This window comes from Sinocyclocheilus anshuiensis, unplaced genomic scaffold (genome assembly GCF_001515605.1).
Source record: "Sinocyclocheilus anshuiensis isolate Anshui unplaced genomic scaffold, SAMN03320099.WGS_v1.1 scaffold627, whole genome shotgun sequence".
Taxonomy (NCBI): domain Eukaryota; kingdom Metazoa; phylum Chordata; class Actinopteri; order Cypriniformes; family Cyprinidae; genus Sinocyclocheilus; species Sinocyclocheilus anshuiensis.
In genome coordinates this window covers 890,512-916,170 of record NW_015549703.1, presented here as the reverse complement: position 1 = coordinate 916,170, position 25,659 = coordinate 890,512, and the positions used below count along the sequence as shown (strand labels likewise).

At 36.8% G+C, this 25,659-nt stretch overlaps 1 protein-coding gene across 1 annotated transcript in view; it reads right to left on the bottom strand.

Moving 5' to 3' along the window:
* LOC107660608 (uncharacterized) overlaps positions 1-25,659 on the bottom strand; it is a 65,894-nt gene that overhangs the window by 3,223 nt on the left and 37,012 nt on the right. The window contains exons 41-66 of the mRNA XM_016449967.1: positions 25,072-25,360; positions 23,872-23,986; positions 23,460-23,789; positions 22,430-22,499; positions 22,204-22,338; positions 21,918-22,073; positions 20,843-21,026; positions 20,510-20,728; positions 19,568-19,764; positions 19,008-19,165; positions 17,997-18,233; positions 16,851-16,998; positions 16,412-16,658; positions 15,409-15,498; positions 14,636-14,735; positions 13,661-13,788; positions 12,847-12,934; positions 12,236-12,341; positions 10,889-10,943; positions 7,212-7,389; positions 6,739-6,854; positions 5,691-5,850; positions 4,947-5,200; positions 4,618-4,822; positions 3,519-3,628; positions 3,236-3,386 (exon numbers count right to left, since the gene is read on the bottom strand). Of these exons, the coding sequence (XP_016305453.1) occupies positions 3,236-3,386; positions 3,519-3,628; positions 4,618-4,822; positions 4,947-5,200; positions 5,691-5,850; positions 6,739-6,854; positions 7,212-7,389; positions 10,889-10,943; positions 12,236-12,341; positions 12,847-12,934; positions 13,661-13,788; positions 14,636-14,735; positions 15,409-15,498; positions 16,412-16,658; positions 16,851-16,998; positions 17,997-18,233; positions 19,008-19,165; positions 19,568-19,764; positions 20,510-20,728; positions 20,843-21,026; positions 21,918-22,073; positions 22,204-22,338; positions 22,430-22,499; positions 23,460-23,789; positions 23,872-23,986; positions 25,072-25,360 (4,226 nt within the window). The remainder of the gene's footprint in view (positions 1-3,235; positions 3,387-3,518; positions 3,629-4,617; positions 4,823-4,946; positions 5,201-5,690; positions 5,851-6,738; positions 6,855-7,211; positions 7,390-10,888; positions 10,944-12,235; positions 12,342-12,846; positions 12,935-13,660; positions 13,789-14,635; positions 14,736-15,408; positions 15,499-16,411; positions 16,659-16,850; positions 16,999-17,996; positions 18,234-19,007; positions 19,166-19,567; positions 19,765-20,509; positions 20,729-20,842; positions 21,027-21,917; positions 22,074-22,203; positions 22,339-22,429; positions 22,500-23,459; positions 23,790-23,871; positions 23,987-25,071; positions 25,361-25,659) is intronic.

The window sequence follows — 25,659 nt, the reverse complement described above, 5'->3', positions numbered from 1 at the left end:
CCCCCCCCCCCCCCCCCCTTATAGTTCAGTCAGAATTTCCCTGCAATTTATTTTTGATTAACAAAGCAATAATTGTCCCCAAAAAGGCTTAACAAGTTGTTCTAACACATTAACTGTGTGGTCTTGACATCATAATGAGTCACTTTGAATAATGTTTTGATTAAATGTCTGTTGACATTTGACCCCACACAGAGCACGTCATGGTTTCTGCATTCATTTAACTAATTGGATTCATACATCAAAGGATCCAAGTAGACATTCTATGAATTTAAATAGCTTCTCATAAACCTGCAAGAAACCATAAAGAACTCTCTGTGTAATGGATTATATGCACCTACAGATCATCCTTTTGGGTCGGCATTGTACTGCACGCTTCCCTCAGGACATCAAAATTTACCAGCCGTTTCCTCTAAATCCTCTAATCCAAGTTAATGGGCCAAACCGCAAAAGCCATTTCAAAGTTTCAGCAGCTTTTACACAAAGCCTTGGTAGCCAAAAGATGACTGATGGTATTCATAGATTGTTAAGTCAATTCCTTCCCTGCCCTTTTTATACAAGGGTAACATCATCATTACAGGGTGCCGGTTTTACTTCATTTTCGACAAAGCTGCACTTTATATTAACTTTACATAAAGATTTAATGTGTTAGTTCAGCCAAACATGGATATTCTGCTATAATTTACTCATCTTTATGTCATTTCAAACCTGTATGGCTTTCTTTCTATTAACATAAAGCAAAAGAACAACTTTTGTAGTATGTTCAAGCAGCTCTCTTACAATGAAAGTGGATGGTGACCAGAGACTGTCAAGCTCCAGAAGAGGAAAAAAGCAGCACAAAAGTAGTCAAATATAACTTATATACTACTATTAATATTCTTAAAGTCTTCTGAAGCCAGTCGATAGCTTAATGTGAGAAACAGAACAAATTATTCTCTAAAAAATCTTTCCCTTGGTCACCATCCACTTTCACTGTATAAACAAAAGCAGTGTGAACATTCTTCAAAGCATTTCCTTGACAGAATGAAAGTCATATGCTGTAGGTTTAAAACAACATGAGGTTGAGTAAAGAATGAATTTATAAAAATGTAACTAATGTAATCAAATACTGTAGGTGGCAAGCTTCATAGAAAGAATCTTAATTTTGACTTTTATCCACAAAGGGACAGCCTTTTCACAATTTCTGTGGATGACTCACCTTTGAGAAGGTTCTAAGACTGTAAAAGATTATATGCATTATTTGAGATTCTTTTTCTGCAGGCTAACCAAGTACCACCAGAGACAACCCTGAATTAAGTTAGAGCTTGACAGAGAGGTATGTGCGTGTTTGAGCCATGTGCTCATAACATCATAAATGTGTGTCACAGTCTCTGTTCATAATGGAGCTTCTTGATCGAAATATTGTGCGGATGCAATACAGAGAAAATAGACATAAACCAATGTGATTTATCTTCTAAACAGTTCCCCTATGTATCTTCAGTGATTTAGCTGTTGAGAACAGCACAGCCAGTTCTGCATTACAAAAATGGATGTCTTTGACTCTAAAATTTGATTTAGAAGCTCATTTATTCCACACATTTACCTATTTATTGAACCTTGGTGTCTTTTCTCATATTGACATTGCTGCTGCTTTATAAAAGCAATCAAGCTATGATTCACTGTTACACATAGCCAAAATTGAACACATTCAAAAAAAAATGTTGTTTAATAAGAAACGCTATTCCAACTTGAAATTAATATTCATAATATGTTGCAAATATGACATTGCAACTCTTTATGCAAGCAATATTCCCTCAGACCAGTGTTTCAATCTTTAGGAAAACTGATAAAGAGTTCACATCTGCAGCCAAAGGCAAGTTTTACAGAAGTGCCTTTTACCAATAATCCTGAGAGAATGCAAGATTAATTAGCTTCCTCATTAATCAGTGTGGAGGAGAGCCAACCATTTCCTTTCAAATGCAATATTCGGACTATAGTAAACGAAGATCTATTCGTATCTTACTGAGAAGTCCAGCAGGTATTTCCGGGCTGGTCGATGAAAAACCGGTGAAGTTAGTTAAGAGTTAAAAAGCCTGGTGGCAACAGCAGCATCTCAAACTAAATATATGCTGGTCCTTTCAAAATGACTGTTAAACCTCCATATCCTGACATTTTTACGTGTGTGGAAACACATTATCAGGCTAGAGTACCACTTGACGAAAAACAGATGCAAAATCTCTCTTAGAGTGTTAAAGGATGTCAGTGGGTTGTGACATGATTTAACAGATAGCTGTCTGTTTCACCTCATCTCTTGCCTCTCATTTCAAATCATCAAACTCTAATAGCAGCATACATTTAATGTAGTTGCACATAATAAGGGATGTCAAAAGTACCAGAATTTCCGAATCAAGTTGATGCCAAAATGTAATGATGTCCGTCTCTCTGTATTATCGGCAAAGTACTGACTCAGTAAGTTCTTTGCAAGTGCTTACTAACTGACAGTTGACTGCCTTTAAACTTGTGCATATATGACTTTTACTTTAAATTTAATTTGCTTATATATACACAGCATACTAATGTTCAAGTTTGGAGTCGGTAAGAAATTTTTGAACAAAGTGTCTTATGCTCACCATGGCTGCATTTATTTGATCAAAAATATTGTAAATACAGTGATGCTTTTAAATATTATTGCAATTTAAAATATCTGTTTTCTATTTTAATATATTTTAAAATGTAATTTATTGATCGCAAATGTGAATTTTAGCAGCCAGTTAGTTCAGTCTTTAGTGTCACATGATCCTTCAGAAGTCATTCTAACATGCTGATTTAGTGCTGAGGAAACATTTATTATTATTATTATCAATGTTGAAAACAGATGTCCCGATTAATATTTTTGTGGAAATCATGATACATTTTTCAGGATTTGTTGATAAATAGAAAGTTCAAAAGAAAAGCATTTATTTGCTATAGAAATCTTTTGTAACACCATAAATGCACTGATCACGTTTGATCAATTTAACTGTATCCTTGCTGAATAAAAGTATTAATTTCTTTCAAAAAAAGATCTTACTGACCCCAAACTTCTGAGTTCTTGAAACAGGCACTTTGACTAGTATCAAATACTGAAATTTAAGTAAATTTTTGACAACCATACACAGCGGTATCATCACAACAGAAAACATGCACTTTTCTAGGTCACTTTGATAAGTAACTGGCCTTGGCCAGAACGAAACAGACATTGATATAGCTGTGACCTTACCCGGTCAATCTCCCTCTTGGAGATGCCCCTGATGCGGGCGTAAAAATAGAGATGTTCTTCTCCAGTCAGGAGGTCATCCAGTGCGTCCACCTGGGGGCAGTAACCAATGTTTATGCCCTCTCTCCTGCAGTCTATGATGTCAACCATTCTCCTGAGGACACAGGCCAGGGAGATTTATGAACATGCAATAAAACCAAACACAAATGTCCAGTAAAAGAGTCTGAGTGCATTAGAAAAAGATGGTGAGCAACAGTAAAAGTAACGATCAAGTTTTTAAAGGTACCCGTCAATGTCACGGATCTTGGCCGAGCCATCAGTAGGGCTAATGTCTCCTGTCAGCATCTTGAAGGTAGTGGTCTTTCCTGCACCATTGACTCCCAGCAATCCAAAGCACTAAGGAAGATATTGACCTTCCATTCATTTACATTGAATGTTTTGCTGTCATCGATTATTCTTAAGAGCTCAATAAATCTTCTATGAAAAACCATTCAGAACGGAAATATAACGAAGCACAGCATACGCCAAGTGCCTTGAACAAGACTTTCTGGGAATATAGCTGCATTTCCCCTCTGTGACCACATCTACATGCACAATTTCAGATAAATAACACATTGTGGTTAAATTATTATTGATTTGGTCATTTCGTTTCATGTTTGAATTTACCGAAAGTACTTTCTTAGTACACATTTTTTGAGTATTATAAATCCTAATATTAATATGGAACACCAACTTTTCACAATCCAGTCAATTCTCATTGCACAAAATCATTATTATTATGTTGACAATTGGAAACACTACCGAGAAAAAGTTTTTTTTTTTTTAAAGAAGTCTCTTATGCTCACCAAGGTTGTATTTATTTGATCAAAAATACAGTAAAAATACTATTACAACATTAAAGTCTAAATGTTTAATATTTTGATATATTTTAAAATGTCATTTATTCCTGTGATGGCAATGCAGTTTTCAATAGCCATAACTCCAGTCTTCAGTGTCACATGATCAATTGGTGCCCAGTTATTATCCATTATACTTAGTGCTCAGCTATTAATAATGGTACTTATAAAAAAAGTTTTTGCTGCTTAATATTTTTGTGGAAACCATGATACATTTTTTTCAGGATTTGTTGATGAATAAAAAGTTCAAAAGAACAGCATTTATTTTAAATCAAAATCTTTTATAACATTATAAATGTCCTTACAGTCACTTTTAAACAATTTAATGCATCCCTGCTGAATAAAAGTATAAAATTATTTTCTTGCTTATCCCAAACTTTTGAAAAGGTAATATATATTATAAACCAATTTATGTTTATTTTAATACTGGAATTTTCTTGTGCATGTAAATGCTCTCATAATAAATATTAATATGAAAATAGCACAGACCTCGCCAGCTGGGATGCCCACAGACAGCCTCTTCACCGCCTGTACCCTCTTGTTCAGGTTTTGATACACCTTAGTCAGATGGTTAACCTGCAGAATATCGGCATTCGCATCGCCACAGTCCACACGCAGGCGTTCAGCCACCACATCTTCATCTTCATTGGGGCTATAGCTCTGAACAACGTTCTTCTTCCAGCAGACTAACCATCTACGAAGAAATACACAAATGCATAACAAATGTAAAAATTGTATACTGCACTACAAAGTAACATTTCAAAAAGTAGTTCTGTGCCAGCCAGTTTGAATCCATATTGCCAGAGCCTCAGGTATACCTGACTTTGCGAAGGAGCGTCTTGTTAAGTAGCAGGCGAAGCGTGAAGCAGATGAAACCCTGCAGGAACATGGAGATGTACATCCGGCCCAGAACATCCATGCTGAAGGGGTTCTTGTAGGCGTCCACTCCGAAAGCGCTCAGGATCTGCACCTGCATGTCAACCCGTGCCAACTCCATCAACCCATTGCCAAAGCTGAACTGAGGGAAGACTAGGAATATGTTGCTCATGGTATGGTACACATTCTGGATGCTCTGAAATAGACAGTGAAAGCAAGTTAGAGAAGGAAGAACGATGTGCAAAGCTACTCAGGTCTATTTAAATCATCTTATTTGCCTGGTGAAAATGTATTATATTATATTATATTATATTATATTATATTATATAAGGTTTGGGATCAGTAAGATTTTTTTAAATTAAATTTTAACTTTTATTCAGCAAGGATGCATTAAATTGATCAAATTAACAGTCAAATCAGTTGCTAAATATTTATATTTAAAAATAAATGCTGTTCTTGTGAACTTTATATTCATCAAAGTGAATGATGAAAAAATGTAACTGTGCAACTGTTTTCAACATAGATAATAAGACATTTTTCTTCTAGTGAAAATCAGCATGATTTCTGAAGGATCATGTGACTAACTTTTTTGTAATATACACTAACTGACACCAACTTTTTATATACAGTATATATATACATATATCATTTTTATAAATTTGGGGGTGAAATGACTCTTCTCTCACCTGGTCATTCTGGTTGAGTTGACCCAGGAAGTAAATAATGGATGTGGAGATGATGGTGTTGACACTGATGAAGAGATTGATGCAAACATAACCGATAAAGGCCATCTCTGTATCCTTGAATACCGCAGACAGAAGATACATCCAAGGGAAGGTGGAGAAGCTGAAAAGAAACCATGAAATCAATGTGGTAAGTGGCAAGCTTCAAAGAAACATCTAAAGAGAAGAATTACAACATGGAGGAAGACAAAAGAGCCATAGTAAGACTTCTGCTTTGAGTTTAGCAAAGAAAGAGAGAATATATTCCACAGTTGAGCTAAGAGGCCAGAAGATAAATGAGTTCATCTATTTCCTCTTCGTGAAGCATTCTCTCTCCTCTTCAGCTCCACAGAATGATCTGCTTTTTTATTCATTACTCTTGGTGATTGGGGTGCAGGGGTGAAGGAAGAGGATGTGTTTAAACCGAGGGGGTACCGTGTGTGTGTGTGTATATGTGCACGTTCCCTGGCCTGTGTGCGTGTATTGTTAGTGCTGGAAAGTCCACACCGCTCAGCAAAACAAAAGCAATTAAGCAGGTTGAAGGGAAAGTGGTGGGATCGCTGTGATGTGTGGTTATTTATGGGCCGAGTGCCGGTGAGCTCACAGGCGATGAATGCGGGCCAGACTGCTGACTTCACACAATGAAGGGCCTCCCAAGCAGCCTGGAGCTCTGAAGCCTAAAGACTGACTGTGAGTGGCCTCACTGCTCTCCACAATGCAATTAACTGGGTGACGGAGTGTGTGAAATCGCTTCTTTAGAGCCCAGGCCTTGCAGGAAAGCTTCGAGCAGCTCTCCTCTTTCTAGCAGAGAGCCCGGTGTTTACCTGAAAGACGACACATTAACTAAAACTTCCTCTTTTGCCAATGCTGCAACGTGTAGCATTTGCTGAATAATACATTCATGAATCTCTCTAGTGCCTTGAGGACCTGTCAGCTCTGAGACGTTCTAATGAGATGTCTGTCTTGTGACAGGAAAATCTCTGGTGGTAAAGGGACTCTAATGTATGCTGACCCAAATAGCACCAGCAGAAGTGTGACCGCGCCGAGGTTCTGCCTGTCTGTGAATGCTGGGAGCTGGAACGCTGCTATCATCGCCACCGAGAGGACCACGGGAACTATGTAAAGAGCCTGCAATGACATAGAAAAGACCTCGTAAATACAAACAGTCTTATGCAATATGCATATTAAACACTTTTGTTCATTTACATTTATGCATTTGGCAGATGCTTTTATCCAAAGCAACTTGCATTGCATTCAGTGTATTAGTTCTTACCTTCCCTGGTAATCAAAACCTTGGCGTTGATGTGCTATACTGTTTTGGATATTACTAATATTAAATTAATTATATAATAGTTATAGTTATTCCAATTGCACCTGTATTTCATGTAGTGTAGGTTGTAATTTCTTGTTCATGGTTTTTGGATTTTTTACAGATCAATGCAACTGATCTCAAAGGCTGAAATCTATCAACTAATACTGAAGTACCATATCAAAGAAGAAGTTGATGATCCAGTAGAAAGGTTCGCTGATGCCAGAGATCTGCTGAAGTCTCTTGGAGCCTGTGTGATGTTCCTGAACCTCATAGATGACAAAGCTGGCCGTCATGATGGAGAAGCCAGTGAGAACACAGAGAGCAACCAGGATGCTGACCAAACCACCCACCCTTGAGGAGACAAAAAGAAAGATCTCAATCTTAAAGACATGGACTTGAAGACATGTGAGTTGAGAGCATCTGACCTTGTGTATCCACTTGTATATACTAGAAAAATAAATAAATAAATTATACATTGGTGAATTGTGTATAGTTTGTATATTTTATATACAGGTGCATCTCAATAATTCCTTGTGAAGTTCACTCAAATTCTTGAATCGATATTGCTTGAAAATCCTCATAACGCTGCAGTTCTCTCGGTTGGTTGTGCATCTTTTTCTTCCACACTTTTTCCTTCCACTCAACTTTCTGTTAACATGCTTGGATACAGCACTCTGTGAACAGCCAGCTTCTTTGGCAATGAATGTTTGTGGCTTACCCTCCTTGTGAAGGGTGTCAATGATTGTCTTCTGGACAACTGTCAGATCAGCAGTCTTCCCCATGATTGTGTAGCCTAGTGAACCAAACTGAGAGACCATTTTGAAGGCTCAGGAAACCTTTGCAGGTGTTTTGAGTTGATTAGCTGATTGGCATGTCAACCTATTCTAATTTGTTGAGATAGTGAATTGGTGGGTTTTTGTTAAATGTGAGCCAAAATCATCACAATTAAAAGAACCAAAGACTTAAACTACTTCAGTCTGTGTGCATTGAACTTATTTAATACACGAGATTCACAATTTGAGTTGAATTACTGAAATAAATGAACTTTTCCACGACATTCTAATTTATTGAGATGCACCTGTATACATACATTTGTTGAAAGAAGTCTTTTATGCTCACAAAGGTTGCATTTATTTGACCAAAAATACAATGAAAACAGCAATATTGTGAATTATTATCATTATTATTATTACTATTAACTCTTCTCTGTTTTAATATTATTTTTTTTTTTTTTTCTTGAGCTTGTGTTAACCTCAGACCAATGTTTAAAACCTTTGTGTTGTGTAATATTTTTGTGAAAACTATAATACATCTTAATACAGGATTTATTGATGAATAGAAAGTTCAAAAGAACAATTTATTGGAAATAATCTTTTCTGTCACTTTTTATCAATTTAAGGTGTCTATACTCAATAAAAGTATTAATTTCTTTCAAAAAAAAAAATCTTACTGACCCTAAACATTTAAACAGTAGTTATACTAGTTTACATTTATTATATGCACCAATAAATTGTTCACATTAAGACCTGAAATGTGTAATAATAAAGTAAGTAGGTACATATCTGTACCTTTATACCCACACCAGCAGAGCAGAAGATATTCTGCGGCAGTGGTCAAGTGCAGTGAGAGACAATTTAAATGCATGTCATGCTGTCTTAACCTTACAATACAAACTGCACTTCATATGTCCTACAGTCTCTCACATGAGCTTAACACTGTTCTTCAGTCAAGCTCGATGCATTTACAACGGCATCAGACACAGTGAGGAGAAAAGATGAAAGCCGTAAGAATTAAGATCTCTCTATCTGTTAGAATTGTGTAAGACAGAGTCAGAGACGATCAAGAGTTCAGTCTCAGCAGGACACTTCTCCTTCTACCAGACACCAGCTGAGCTTTTGCCTTTAATGCTACCTCCTCTGCATCCCATCTCTGCTCTCAACAACTGTGTCTCCAAAAAAAAATACTGAGAATGGAGGACAAATAAGAACGAACTGATCTCAGGGAAAGACAAAAAAACTATACCACAGAGAGTTGAGCCTGAACGAAAAAGCGAAGATCACTTTATATTCAGATAAGAAGGGCTCAGTTGGTGGATCAATGAAGTCAAAGGATAAGAAACTAACTAGATTGTACTGGTTCTCTACAGCTTCAGACTTTTCTAGAACAGTGTTTCTCAACTGGTGGGTCGTGAGACCGTTCTGAGTGGGTCGCGGAGTGTACGGCCAAAGAAACAACATCAACAACAAAAAACACAATTCTTAATGTTTTTCTGATGCAAGACTTTTTTTTAAAGATGTGCATGAAAGCTGTTGACACTTCTGTCAGATGCAGTTTAAGTAAAGAGTGCCTGAGAAAAACGCGCTTGAGATCAATTTGGTCCTACCTATGATAACAACAAATATATAATTCAAAAATATGGCTACCATCAAACAATCAGATTTCATCAGCTATGAGACAAGGTTAGCAATCACTCATTAAAATATGTAACTGAAACATAATCTTTTAAGATTTTGAAGTAGATTCAATAGAGTGCTGCAGGGATGACGTAATTTTGAAGAAAGGTTCCCTTGAAAAAAAGCCAATTGGCTTCCAAAGGCTTTTGGATTAGTGCAGAAAATAAGCTCTGTGACCAACAAAAGTTTATGATCCTTACACGTTTGGTTCATTAGTATCATCTTCACAAATGAACACAACTTCTATAAATTTTGAAGCCTAAACACAATTGGTAGAAGTAAACGGTTACATGTTTTCATTGTCGCCAGCACTAAGTTTCCAACAAATCTTTATTCAAAATCTACAAGTTGAGAGAAGGTTTGAGAGTTTGCAAGAGCATGAGTAAAAATACAAGCCAGTAAAAGTGGACTATAGCGAGTAGATGAGTTTTTCCTGTTCTGCATAAGGACGATTAATGTCCCCAAAAATCTCTGTAGTCTCATTTAGCCACTTGTTAGCTACTGCGTTTTTGAAGACACATATAAGCTTAAAAAATCCTGAGTGGGGTTTTACTGATGTATACATGTTGTAGAATAAAACGTGAAAATATTTTGAGCTTGGGTTAACCTCAGACCTTATTTCAGCCATTTAACCCTGGAAGTTTCAAAATGCAAACTCGATTCTGGGTTTCAGGACTCATTCCTGCAGCACTCTATTTGTACTTGAAACAGCTGCCTGAGGCTGTTACCAATATGGCCACCAAGTGCTTGACTTGCCTTAAAGGGTCTTTGCTTTTGATATAAGTGTCTGGTATACGAATGCATTACTTTCTGCTCTTTTCAGCTACTCACAGAGGCTTTCTTGAGTAGCCAACCTATTCTTTTTCCTTTTCTTGCCTTCTCTGCATGTTGTCTCCCCTCTCAAGAAATCCTTTTCTCAGGCCTAAGTAGCAGGCGTCAAGCCAGACTCATCCCAGCTGCGAGAATGAAACAATTGCGCTCATTTTACAGAGCGTGTCTTTCAAATTTAGGCACGGTTGAAATTGCCCAGTGTTCAAAATACAAGCATGTTTGGGTGGCGACACTGAATCAATTAACCTCCGAACCACCTTCAGAGTAAACACACATTATATTGGGTTAGTAATCAATAAGCCAAGCTCAGGAAGGAAATCAAAGAGTAAATACAGGAGTCAAATTACATTAGTTCATGTGCTCCACTAGAATGAAAATGTCAGAGCAATGTTTACATATCTTATCTAAAGCCCATCATTTGGCTGATTGCTTTCTTTTCCCCACCACTGGGTCTGTGATTTTGTACCGGCCGTATTAATACACTCAGTCTGTATTTGGTCCCACAGAGTACTTTATCTGTTTTAGCTATTGTGCGAGCATGCATGGTTATGTGTGTGTGCGCTTACATGACATCCTCGTCTTGCACTTGGCCAGGGTAAGGGTGGCTGGATATAGAGATTGCTGTAAAGAGAGATTTTAGCACATGAGAAAATATACACTTGCCCGGCAAACACATGACAGGCGATCTGCTCCTCCCATGAACCTTTTCTGAATTTATGCTCTGTTTTGCCCTGAATGACTTCACCGGCTACATTTGAATGAATGCATCCCCCCTTTCCATTATTGACTGGTGGGATTGCATTAATCTTGCCTGGAGGCGGACAGTGAATCTCAGCCACTGGGCCAGTCTGGCAGTGTTGAAATAAGACCAGCTCTATTCCTTCATTTCAGTTCTCAGCACCTCTAATTAGCATTCAGCCCGCTCTGCCTCATGGTGCAAGACAGAAAAGACACACTGCCCTCTGTCTAAGGGTAGTGGAATTACATTCACATTCAGTCTCAGAAGCAAGGATTATATTTTAGAGTATTGCAAAAAAGCATATTTTAGATAAATCCAGTAATTATTGATACGTGAAGACAAGAAGAACCTAGCTGTGTTCTTTGCAGTCAGTTAGAAGGTCTCCTCCTGTCTAATTGGGCGGCTCTTGCTCAGAATAAGCTGCTAAATGGATTAGACCTTACACAGCAAGTCAAAACTTTAGATATGCAAGTCTAAGTGCACATTAACTCAAGCTAAACTAACACATTTCATCACACAATGTGAAAAATATTAGATATACCCTACTATTCAAAAGTTTGGGGTTGGTAAGCTTTTTTAAATGTTTTTGAAAGAAGTCTTTTATGCCCACTGAGGCTGCATTTATTTGATCAAGAATAAAGTAAAAACAGTAATATTTTTTTATATTATTACAAATTAAAATATATTTTAAAATGTAATTTATTCCTGTAAAGTGAAAGCTGAATTTCTAGAAGCCATTACTCCAGTCTTCAGTCACATGATCCTTCAGAAATCATTCCAAGATGCTGATTTGGTTCTCAAAAACACTTCTCCTTACTATCAGTGTTGAAAACAGTTGTGGTGCATAATATATTTCTGGAAACCCCAATACATTTTTTTATATTTTTATTTCCTGGATTCTTTGATGACTAGAAAGTTCAAAAGAACAGCATTTATTTGAAAAAAAAATTTTTTACATTATAAATATTAAATATATTTAATACTTTATATCAATATCAATTTAATGGATCTTTTTTTATATATATTATTTCTTTCAAAAAATTACATTACTGACTCATGATACAAACTTTTGAATGGCAGTGTACGTGAAGTTTTATAGATTCTAGAATCTACAAAATATAGATTTATAGAATCTACAAAACTACACAGTTTTAGAGAGAGAGATTTAACAAACCATATTGTTGTCGTTTCTCAAGTGGCAGATTGGATCTCAGAATAAAGTTGTTAAGGCTGTTGAGGTAGGCAGGCATGGTGTGGTGACCTTCTGGATTATACCAAACCTGTGAGAACACAAATATTAATACAATGCACAAATATTTCTTAGTAATCACCTTGTAAATGCTCTGTTCCAAAATATATGAAAACTAACAACTTAGTATTCTAAAAGGCTTAAAAATACACAGCTGGGTAATAATATTTGGTAAACTAGTGCATTTGTACTTAGACTCAACAATTTTTTGGTACTGAATTAACTCTTTCTCCTGTTTCATTTGTCATCTTTAATGGTTTTTTTTTTTTCCACATTGCATTTTTCACAAAGAATGCATGCAATATTGCCTTAAAAGTTTGCCAAAAAAAAGCATCTTAGAGGGCAACATAATTATACTGCCTACATTTTGGAACAGCTTTCACATCAGGAGGGTGATTCTGATGCATTAAAATGCTGCCTACATGGCAGCTTACTTGGTTTTGGAACATAGTCTGTTAGTGTCTACATAAACTGCTACGTTGGGACAATGAGCCACTTTGCCATTGGGGCAATGTAATATCATTCATCCAAATTACCTTACTAAGGGTTCTGTTCGCTGGCACATCTAACATGTCCATCTTAAGATCAATGGGAAGAGGCTTTCCCAAGTCCCAGCCTCCATATCTGAAACAAAGCACAAAACAACTTACGTTAGGGCTCATAACTCCTGGCTAGTGTAACATTTTGTTCACTTGTTGTACACATTTACTGGAACTTTTTTTATATTTTTTTATGGCATTTATACATTTGTGTAGGTTTGAAACTTCATGGTTTATAGGATAACATTTTTTTTTTTTTTTTTTTTAATAATTGGATTGCGCATGCAAATTTATGTTCTTTCCTACATTCTGTACTCATTAATTCTCAATTTATTTAACAATACATTTAGTGTTTTCAGACACTAAAGACATTTTCCTTGATATACTGTTAATTAATGGTTTTATGCCTTTATTGAATTTCCACTCAAGAGCTGTGATTTGCCTTTTTTATTAATATTTTCACCACCACACAGAGGCAGGGCTGTGTATTATATTACATTTTTTTGGAAGAGCAATGTATGAATAATAAATGCTAGCCTTACTATTTTAGGTGTAATAAAGTATTTTCATGCCAGCAGCACACCCCAGTGCTGTGTGCTATTTGACTAGGATGGAAAATGTCAGCTGGTCGGAAATGCCACGGTAAAGACGGGATAAACCGAAGTGCTTCCTCTTTAATTATTAATCAGCCTACCAGCGGTTCATAAATTCCTTAATATTCAACCTTGCCATATTTTGAACTTGTGACATAAAGGAAATATCTTATGAAATTAGTTTAATGCTGTGAAGTGCTATGTGTGATAAAATTCACCTGTTTCTGATGAAGTCATTGGCAGTGGCTAGCAGGTAGTCCTCTATGTTGATGCCTGTCAGGTTGTAAACAATCTGGGATGATGGATTTCTTTTGTGAGGTGGTTCGTGATCGGATGCAGGACATGACTGAAAGGGAGAGAAAAGTGAGTGATATTCTGAACAGAAACCATGATAGAGAATTGGGAAAAACTCTAAATCTAACAATTTGATCCCTGCCAAGGGTAGAATTGGCCACGCCCCACAGGAGGCTGAATTGCAATGACAGGAAGAACAGGCACAACATCAACACAAATTTGGTGACAAAACATTATTTATTACATCATTAACTTGACTAATTAGGCCTATTTACCTATTTATAATATGTCATTATTTTTCCTCAGTTGACATATTTTCCTAAATTAAGTTAAATTCTCTGAAATAGGTTAAACTAAACTGAATACCTTAAAAAAACAGCCAACAACTGATTAATTTCATGGAGAACTACAACATGTCCATGAAAGCTTTTTTTAAGTCATAACTCAAATTACATATGTTTTATAGGTGGCCTTTCAAACATAAATTATTAATAACATATATTGTTTAAGTAAATAACATATGTTTTGTTCATGATACTGTTTATGTGTACTTTATACTGAAAAATCATTATTTTTACATTACATTATTTTTCATTATATGATTTATATACCATATGATTTATAATTATTAAACATTCCATGTTTCTACTTGCTCAAATTAGAATTTTCATTCTGCAGTGTTCGTTGCCTCGTTGTTGCCTCAAAGTCAGGAATTTAATTTAAAAGGCATTCTGAAATCAATTCTGAAGGGCGCGCAACCCTGCTGTGATCAACAATCTCCTTCACGCTATCAAAACACTAATGATCTTTATCAATATTTAAATGCTGAGAGATGCTCATCGTTGAGGATATGTGATAATGTTGTTTGTGTTATGATGGTTATGCTCTGTTTGACCCACCTGCACTTGGTTGCTACACTTGCAGGTGGTAAATGTAGCAGAGCTGTTGCCTCTGGAGATCCAGGTCTCACTTCCTGCAGTAGGTCTCTCTTTGCAAACCCTATAAAAAAATAAATGTTAAATACAATATTCTACGTGCAGGAACAGTGTGACGATTATTTGGAAGGTATCAGTGAAAAATCGATCCTATAAACAGGAAATGCATGAGAAATGCAAATGATGCCTGGGTGAATCTCACAAAAATATGTGCAGAGAGGTTCTTCTGTGAGATTTACGCCCATATACAGGAGCATTATTATAAGCTCTTACAGTGGAATTACAAAAGGCAGAGCTTTCAGATGTGTGGGTGAAAGAGAGAAATAGAAAAACAGTGAACAAGAAAGCAAGAGAGTGTTTGTGAGCGAGTTACAGAGTGAGGAAAAAAAGTCAGATGAGCCAAGATGGGAAAATAGCATGATAAAAAACAGTGATAGAAAACTAAAAGTGGCACATTAGTGCGATGAAATGGACCAGGAGCACAAGAAGACCCACTGATACAAGCAGACAGTGTATCAGAGTCCCAGGGCACAGCAAAAGAGACGGCGACCAGAGCTTAGGAGCAGACCTGCAAAGATCAGAGGGGCTGAAATCATAGCCGGCAAAAATGAAAGCCATTTGCAGTGCCTAGGAGAGCTGATGCTGTGATATGTAATCACTCATGGCTTAGAGCGGCCTGCAGTCTGATTACTGAGCTCAGAGTGCTGGGTCACTAAGACATATGGATGATTACTTACGAATTTGTGGGGTCTCTCATGCAGAAGTGGTCAATGCCTGGATAGGACATCATGGAATCTAAAAGACTGTTGGCGGTGGGATTCTGATTGCTGTGGAGAGAACATGCAATGGCAATGTTTAAGACTGGGTGAAATTACACTGTATTTGATATTACTTTGATGGTGACAAAAAATAAACAACATTAGAAATATTGCAATGGTTCTATGTGCTTTTCTTTGGCCATTAGTTGCATCAGCAAAATGTGGCAATTAGCTAGGTTTGTGCCAGTGACCTGTAATAATAAGAGGTATTTTAAAAGCATCTCTGTAATAAACCTCATTGACAGTAAGCAATTCAAAATATTGCAGATAATCAGTTATTTTGAATTTGTTTTTTGTATCATTCAATGAACAATTAGTTAGCATCATCACTCAAAAATGTTCATGCAAGTCTTGGTGAGGCATTTTATATGCTTTGAAAAGCTGTAGCAAAATATTAAGTATATGGAGGTAAATACTGCTGTTTATTGTGTATTTTGCATAAATAAAAATGATCACATGTAATTATTTCCTTGTGTTCATTTAATAATAAAAAAACTCTAAAGAAAAATTGCCTGATAATCTGCCGGATGCAACATTTTACTGTATTTTACTTCTTGCATTTATAAAAATCAACCTTTTAGGCAAAATAAAATAAAATAAAATAAAATATTTTTTGGTATATTTTCAATAATGACCAGATGACAATGCATTAAGTGGTAACAACATTATCAACCTTCTTTTAAGTAGATCATCAAAATATGAAACAAACAAGGTCATGGGTTTGATTTCCAGAGAATGTATAGAGTGATGAAATGTATACTATGAATGCAATGTAAGTCACTTTGGATAAAAGTGTCTACAAAATGCGAAGATGTAAATGAATAGATTATTAAAACAAATTAAAATGTCTGTATTTCAGCAGTACCCATATTTCCTACATTTTTTGAATCACAGGCAATTTACAGAAAAAAGTGAATCTAACCTGAAGAAGCTATACTGTTCATCAACGTGGTACAGAGCAGGAGAGAGCACAATCTTAGGAAAGTGCTGAAGATCACTCTTGATGGAGCCCAGGCCCATGGCAGCAATTACAAAGAGTACAGGCAACAACACCTGGGAGAACAGCCCCTTCCAGTCCCTCTTGGAGTGGTGCACGCGTTTCAGCAACATGGCCATCACCTGCTGTGCAGTCAAAGCAAACCCACGCACGGCTGAGGTCCCAGTGAGGCCTATAAGAGAGAAGAAGAGAGTGTGCCACATGAGACAGAGGAAATCATAACATCTCTTCAATCCAGCCAAATTCTAAAGATGAGCTTTCAAAGTTCAAAGCTTTCAAGGGGTAATTGGGGAAGTACAGGTCATGGAACTAATATTCCACAAACTGCTGCAAGAATCTAAACTAGTTCTAACAGCCCACTTACTGGCTTTCTCTCCAAGGTACGTGCTGTTGAGATCGTCAGGAATGCTGTCTCTTGAGGCAAACATATCATTCGCCATCACAGACTCTGATACAGACCAGGTTTCCCTTTCTTTAGGCTCCAAGTCGTCTCGAGTCAACTGCAGGAACACCTGAGAAAACACAGCATCTTTATGAGTGCACCTGGACAGGGTTGTATCATGTTTTCCTATGGTTTTGTTAGGATAACATTATTGCAGTGGTTCTTAACATCCCTCCCCGCCCCGCTTTTTTTACTTCATATGTTAACCATATTTTACTTGACATGTTCTAAAATCCCCAATCCTTCATAAATAATATGCACTTTGATTGAAATGTAAGTATTTGTACATTGTTTAAAAATATATATTTTGAGTAAATAAAAGGATATTTTTTGTGTAAATAAAGCTTTCAACTTTCTCTTTTTCCTTTTTTCAAAAATCTCATGTTAAATTCAATGTGTTACTTGCCAATTATTACAAATTTACTAGGAATTTCCAAATGAAGATTGTAAACCCTACAGCATTTTTTTCTCGGTGTAAAATGTGTAAATACTGGTGGCAATTTGTGATTTGGGAATATTGAAGCATGCAAATTCATCTTTAAAGGCAAAGGTCAAAAAAAAAAATTTTTTTTCATAATTTAAAGCCTTTTTATACCAAGGACAATAACTGTAGCAATAGCGATAATCTTTACAGTTATTGTTCTTGGTGTGAACAGGCAGACACACAAGTTGGACAAAAATTCTGAGAGAATATTTTTTAAAAATCTCCATTTCGAAGATAAACGAAAGTGAACTAAAAGCCTTGGCAACCCCAGCTGGTAGCCATGACTGTCAGGTTGGGAAACCCTGCATTAGATGACTAAAATAAGTAGCCTACACAAATAGCATTTCAATAATAAAATATCTCCCAGCCCTACTTAGAATCTGATTTTGGAGTGAATCAAACTGTGAGGCTTGCACACAATGAGCCAAGAATCCCAGGGACCCTAGTATGGTTCAGCTTCCTTTGGCAGTCTTCGGCTGCACTGCCTGAGGCTTTAAAGGTCGCTGGGCAGGCAGTCTGAAGCCCAGCGGAACTGGCCGAGTCCATAATCCAGTCCTGCACCTGGGTCTTCATCTGATAATTACCTCTTCCAGGGTGGTGTCGGAAATGCCATAGCAGCCCAGCTGAAGCTTGTCCAGATTCTGATCCAGACCGGTGAGCAGAGAGTGGTACACAGCTGCATTTTGGGGGGTGTACGGTGGGAGGGCGTAGACCAAATCGCCCACCTCTCCCTCCTTCTGCCGAGCGTCAGGCAGGTAGGATTGAATGAAAGCCCTGAGTTCTTCACTGTTAAACTTTTCGTTTGAATCAGGAGTCTGAACCTGAACCAAAAACAAAGAAATGCATGTTGATAATAAGACAAATTATAAAATATAAATTCTGGAACACTACAATGACACATATTACCACAGTAATATCAAGGTATATGAATACAATAATCATTATATGCCATTGAATATATACAATAATGACCAAAAATTTAGGGTAGGTAAGTTTTTTTTTTTTTAAATAAATTAATACTGTTAATCAGCAAAAGATGGTTTAAAATGATCAAAAGTGACAGTCAAGACATTTATAATGCTATAAAAGACTTCTATTTCAAATAAATGCTGCTCTTTTGAAAGCTATATTCATCAAATAATACTGAAAAAAAGTGGATCAAAGTTGCCACAGAAATATAGATAAAATATAGAAATATAAATAAAGCACCACAGCCGTTTTCAACATCGATAATTATAAGAAATGTTTCTTGAGCAGCAAATCAGCTTTAGAATGATTTCTGAAGGATCATGTGACTGGAGACTGACGTGATGGCTGCTGAAAATTCAGCTTTCCTATCACAGTAATAAATTACATTTAAAAATGTGTTTAAATGGAAAAAAAGTATTTGAATGGAAAAATATATATATTTCATAGTATTACATTTTACTCTATCTTACCAACCCCAAATGTTTGAATACTTGTGTATATCAGTGTATCTTGATATTAACCTTATACCATTGTACTGTACTCCAGTATTACCATGGCAGTTTTTATGAGGGTTGAACTCAAGTAAGAACTCAGTTGGAGTAACTGACACACTGACACACATGTACCTTCTTTGTGAGGGTGAGGTTGTAGCCCTTAGCCAGCTTGTCTTTGAGGTAGAAGGGTGAACCACAGCATTTGAGGCCTCCGCGCTCCAGGAAGGCGATGCGGTCACTGAGAACTTCAGCCTCATCCAGGTGATGGGTGGAAAGAATGATGGTATGCTCTGGACAGTTAAACAAAACCAATACAGAGGCATGTCAAATCAAAGATCCACTGATACAGGCAGACAGAGCTGATGTACAACGATAACACAGGAGAATCTGACATGACCCTCTTTTACGGTCTTAAATCCTTGATCGAGAAAAATTCGCTAACTGTCTCCACAGAAGATAATTAAACATCAGAGGGAGCATGACGGATAACAATCAGTCGTTACTACATCTGCTTCTGGATTTTTCCCTGTCTGGATTTGACTGCACGCACCTTGAAGAAATCCATTCAAGCCTAATTAAATTCTCAACCAAGTGTCGGATACCCGATAAGAACAAAGTCCTTTGGGGAGTTTGCTACAGGTACAAGCCAGGGAATTATTTTCACCCTGGTCTGAATTGCAAGGGGATTTCACCTTGCTTGTGTTGAAGGACAATGTCCCAGATGCTGCGACGGGAACAGGGATCCACCCCGGTGGTCGGCTCATCTAGCACCACCAGCCGTGAGCCTCCAATGAAGGCAATGGAGATGGATAGCTTCCTTTTCATACCTCCTGACAGGGTGCCGACACGCTTGTGGCGGTGGGCATGCATGTCTGTTTCCATTAGGATTCTAAGACAGGAAAAAGAGGGACCATCTTAATGCAAATTTCTCATTTAGCTGATGCTCTTCTAGTATCTACAGTGATCTGAGCCAATACACCTTGCTCAAGGGCACAGTGTGTTCATGGATCATCCATTGTGGGGTTTGAACCAACAAACTTCTACCAAGCCATTCAATAACCTCTAAGCCAGATCATTACCCTCATGTCGTTCCAAACCTATATAAGTTTCTTTCTTATGTTGAACACAAAAGAAGATATTCTGAAGAATTTTGAAGAACCAAACAGTTGTTTGTCACCATTGACTTCCATAGTAGGGAAAGAAATACTATGGAAGTCAATGGGGACCATCATCTGTTTGATTACCATCATTCTTCAACATAAGAAAGAAACTCATACAAGTTTGGAACGGCATGAGGGTGAGTAAATTATGACAACATTTTTATTTTTGGGTGAACTATCCCTTTAAAGAGCGTCAATGTAGTTTGACTTAGCAGCTGAAAATAATGATCTTTAAAAAAGCATCATATGACCCCTTTAAATTATGAGTAGGTTCTATTGTGGGAAGCTTCAGTTTTAAAGTAAAGTAGTTTTAAGTAGTTTAAAGTAGCTTCCCCAACACCATTAAGGGCACACTGGAAACCTACATGTAATATGAGTTAAGATAACATATAGCTTCTATAAAAAGTTCATTTCTCTAAGGGAGTGTTACAGAACAACATAAAAACATACTGTAAGACGAGTACTGAAACTTACCTTCGCACTTGTTCGTTCACTTCCTGTTTGGTCCAGTGGGGAGCTTTGATCTGAGCGTATAGCAGCAGGTGTTCCTTTGTGGTAAGGTGGTCAAACAGGACATCATACTGCATGCACACGCCCATCTCCTTACGCACGTCATCTATAGACATCTGCATATCCATCCCATACACCTCAATGGTGCCACTGGTGGGTGCAAACAACCCTGTCAGAAGTGACCTGAAACAAGAAAATTAATTTTTTCAAATAAAAAAAAATCGTTTTTATGCTTATTAAAACCAATAGCGTTTTTTTTTTGTTTTTTGAAGATGCAATATGCTGTTATGCTCTTACATAGTGGTGGTTTTTCCAGCTCCATTGTGACCCAGCAGAGAGGTGACATGTCCCTCATAGAAAGAAAGGTTCAGATTATCTACAGCATGCCGGTTGCCGTAGGTCTTTGTCAGGCCATAAAGTGAGACTCCAACAGGCAATCCTGAGAGTTTTTCTTCTCCATTACCCGCCAAGCTACTTTTACCTACAGGGACATAGATAAACAGAAGCAAAGATGTTAAAATATCACACAGAAATTGAAAGGATTAAAATTTATCCTACGATTACAATCTGTGTCACCTTCAAAGAAGGTAGAGTGTGCAAGTATATTTGAGCAAATATATCTGAAGCAAATCTCTCAGATGCTCAAAAGTTTGATCAGTAATATTCTATCTTTTTTTGAAAGAAAATAATACTTTTATTCATAAAGGGACATTACATTGATCAAAAGAGACAGTAACGACATTTAAAGTTACAAAAATATTTTTCAAACAAATCCTGTTCTTTTGAACCTTCTATTCAAGGAGAATCCTAAAATGAAAAGGTATCACAGTTTCCACAAAAAATATGATTATATTATATTATATTATATTGTATTATATTGTATTGTATTGTATTGTATTGTATTGTTTTGTATTGTATTATATTATAACCTGTTTTTAACATTGATAGTAAGAAGAAATGTTTCTTGATTACCAAATCAGCAAATTTGAATAATTCAGCTGTCATCACATGAATATATTACATTTTAAAATATATTAAAATAGAAAACAAGTATTTCAAATTGTAATGTTTCACAATATTACTGTTTTTACTGTATTTTTACAGTATTTGTATTTGTTTTCTACTGTAATGTAATAGTTAGATACGATATAAAATGTCTTCCTCTGTTTCTACTTCAGTCTGTAATTGTTGCACCAATTCGTTACTCTAACTTGATTGGTATTAAAAAAGTGATATGAGAAACATGAAAATAGCGCCAATACTGTATGTTTTCGAATATACAGATATGCACTCATGCAAAAGTACTTTACTGCTCAATGCTGCTACAGACCAATCAGAATCAAGTATTTCAAAGCACTGTGTAATAATGCACCTTTGCTCTTGTCAGTGTTGTTTTGTTCGTGCATCATGTTAGTAAAGAGCAGCCCTCTGCCTATTTTCTTTGGCGTTCTGCTACAGCAGCTGAACATATCTGTCCAGAAGGACCGAGTCACTGGGAAGTACCACGGAACACCAATGCCATACTTTCCTGATTAAGAGAAAAACAGATTTATCAATAAGATTATACCTCCGCTACTAAAAATTAATATTGGTTATTTTTACCTAACCACACAAACAAAATTTGATGAGTTTCTCAACTGAGTAACTCATACACATACCTGGGAAGACCATGCGGATGTAAATCCCAATGATAAAATATACTACTGAGTCAATGAGGAGCAGCCAGCAGAGCCAACCGAAGGAGGAAGTGTCACCAGCCAGAGGAGAGATATACATGTTGCTCCACTGGATGCCTGAGGTGTAAGTACACAATGCATTCAGTCAATGTAATTATCCCAAACAAACACTAATTACAGACAGTCTGAGGGGTTTGTGTCGGCATACCTTCTTCCTGTTTTTCATAGCGGGAAATATACTGGCTGGCGTAACTGAAGCATGTCGGAGAAAAGAGACTCTGTGGACCAAAAACAAACACTGTGAGATTTATACTACAGCTGTCGATCGATTAAAACATTTAAAAGACTAGTTCACCCAAAATCGAATTCTGTCATCATTTACTCACCATCATGTCACTTACATTACTTTCTTACAAAAGGTGAGTTGTTATACGTAAGTCAAACTGGTTTGGAATGACATGGTGAATAAATAATTTATATTTTTTGGTGTGAACTCTTCCTTTATTCATGAATAAACTGAAGTTAAAACCATAATGCATTTAAGAATTTATTTTTAACAAAATAATGTGTACTTAATGGGTTTTTTGGATAAAACTACAGTCAAATATATATCCATATGGCTATAACAATACTGACTTGAGGTAAATTCCTGCAACAGCCTCATTTGCACAAAAACAGATCAAAACAAAGAAAATGCCAACATGGATATGCAAGTCTGCAATAATTCAACAAAACAACTTTATAACCCCACTCGTCATGGACATATTACATGTAAAGATGTTTTTGCCGCTGCCACGGCCTGCACATTAGTCCTCTGCTGGTGTTCGCATTAACATTTCTACGAATGATGCAGATTCACATTTGTGGGTGATATTTCACTTGTGGAGCTGCTATGATAATTAAATTTCACCATACAAAGAATGCAAATGACTTTTGTTAAATGTCCCGCCTGGCTTTGATTTATAAATAAATTATCCGTAAAGAATTTCTTCCTGCATTTACTGAGAAAACATGCTGTTCTTGGGACTTTTGTGCGTGTGTGAGAATATTTGGTTCCTTCAGTAATAGACATACTAAATAATGTCTAAATAAAAAATATAAAATGCAAACAGGTCCCTACCATGACAGAACACTGTTTTAGAAATCACAAAGAATAGAATGAAAGTTATAACGTCGAACTGAATGTCATTTTTTGGCAATGATGTTAAATTGCAAACTGATTTAAATGCAGTACAGACCAGAGCACTCTTCACACTGAAGGAAAGATTGTCCTCCAAGTGGATCAGCACGATGAAGGGGAAGAAACAGATGACATAGATAAGGCTGCCGCTCAGCCCGGCGATGTTGGTCTTATCGAAGAAGGAGCTGACCAGGAAGCTGATTGCAAGGACACTGAAGCCATAGTCGCAAAGGTAGAGGAAGAGCACGAAGCCATTGCTGTGAGGAAGGATGCCGCCAGCTTTCAAAATGATGGTGAGGATGATGACGGTCGCCAGCAGGAACACAGCACTTTCAATTAACCAGGCAAAGAAGTGGCTGATGGGATTGACCCCCATCATTTTCATGTACTGTGTTAAGAGTGAAAAGACTTTAGAAAGCTAATTAAAGTTGGTGGGAAAAGACTAAAAAATATATGCTTTGGTTCCATACCTCATGAAGACGCAGTTCTCTCTCGTGGACGAGTTTTTTCACAAAGTGGGCGACAAACAGCACCCAGGAAATCATGAGAGCCATTGGGAAGGCAAAAGCGATGCTGTTGAGATACCTGGGGGGTAGAAAGATTTGAGATTAGCAGGTGGAGGGCATATTTGTTATGCATATCACTCTATATAACTTCAAATGTTGAAGAGGAAGCGATGAACTGACTAACTTATGTCAAGTACCTGTTTGATTAACGTTGTAATTTAAAAGTCTAAATTGATGACCCACAGTATTGATCTTCTGCAACTACTGTAATTCAGACGTTAATTTGGTTTGCAATCCATTTTCTTTGGAAAAAGCTTGTCACTATATTGCATCCATCTTCTCATTCTAGCATCTATTAGTGTTATTTTAGTATTATGAATATAGTGCTATAGGATTTATTATTTTGATTTATTATTATATTTTCTCTTTTTATTTTATTTTAATTGTTAATTTAACTTTATTTGATTTTGCCATTTTCATTTTTGTGTTAGTTGTGTTATTTATTATTTCTATTTAGCTTTAATTTATATCTATTATAGTTTTAGTATTAGTAATTTTAATACTTTAACGTGCAAAGGCAAGATTTCTCATTTTTAGATATTATTTATTTTAACTTAAGTTTTTCACCTCATATTTATATTTTATTTCAGCTGTATTTAAAAGACCAAAAATTTTTTTAAATAATTTTCTTTCTTTTAAAAAAATAAAAATAACAACACTGGCTTCTATCTAAAGCCTCAATCTAAAACATCTAATGCCACCTTTACATTACAAAAAAATAAAAATTAAATAAAGTATGCAAAGTAATTATGATGTAATTTATGTTGATTCTCATACACAGCCAACGGAAAATTCAGTGCCATGACAACAGCTCTGATCCAGCACTTCATCTACACGGAACCAAAGCCAAACCTAAGCTTACAAAATAGTTTTGCTGCCTTGCAAGCAGTGCTGTTTTATTAAACAAATGCAAATCTAGTATTTTTATGAAATACTAGACATTCATCCTACTATAGTTATTTCTAGTGAACAAAACGGAGTAGATGTTCAGTGTTGGTGTGAACTGTTGATTATTTGTTCAGATGCCACCTCTTGCATGACCATCTCAGTCTTCATATGAGACGCTCAGTGTGTATGTAGGGTTTGTGCTTGTGAGACACTCACTCATCCTTGTAGTAGCAGGGATAAGGGAATGCCTGCATCTGGACCGCGGGCCCATCTATGGCTTTACCCGTCTGCATTTCGATGATGGCTCTCTCGATGCTCTCCTGCAGGTACACGAAGCCTCGGTTGTACCGCTGGGTCTTCGTTGATGACATGAAGGCATCTTTCACCCAGAAGGGATTCCGTACGCGGTCTGTGCGCATGACATTCTCGATGTTCATTCGGATGGTGTAGTCGACGTTCGGGGGCAGGCTGCTGGAGGTCTCCTCAGGAAGTTTGAAAATAATGCCTGTGAAGATGAGCAGAGCTCATGTGTATAAAAGGGAAGTGATCTGTTGTCATAGTAACCTCAAAGGCCTGCTGCTCCTCGATAACAGTGGAAATCTATATCCCAATGGAATTGAATCGAATTGCATTGAATTACAGGCTTTACAGCCCGATGGCTCTTCAGTGCCTTTGGTGTCCTCAACCGAGAGTATCACCAAACGCATGAGTGGAGTAGTCAGTTGAAGAGGTATCTCCTGATGAGAGTGTGTGTGTGTGTGTGTGTGTGTGTGTGTGTGTGTGTGTGTGTGTGTGTGTGTGTGT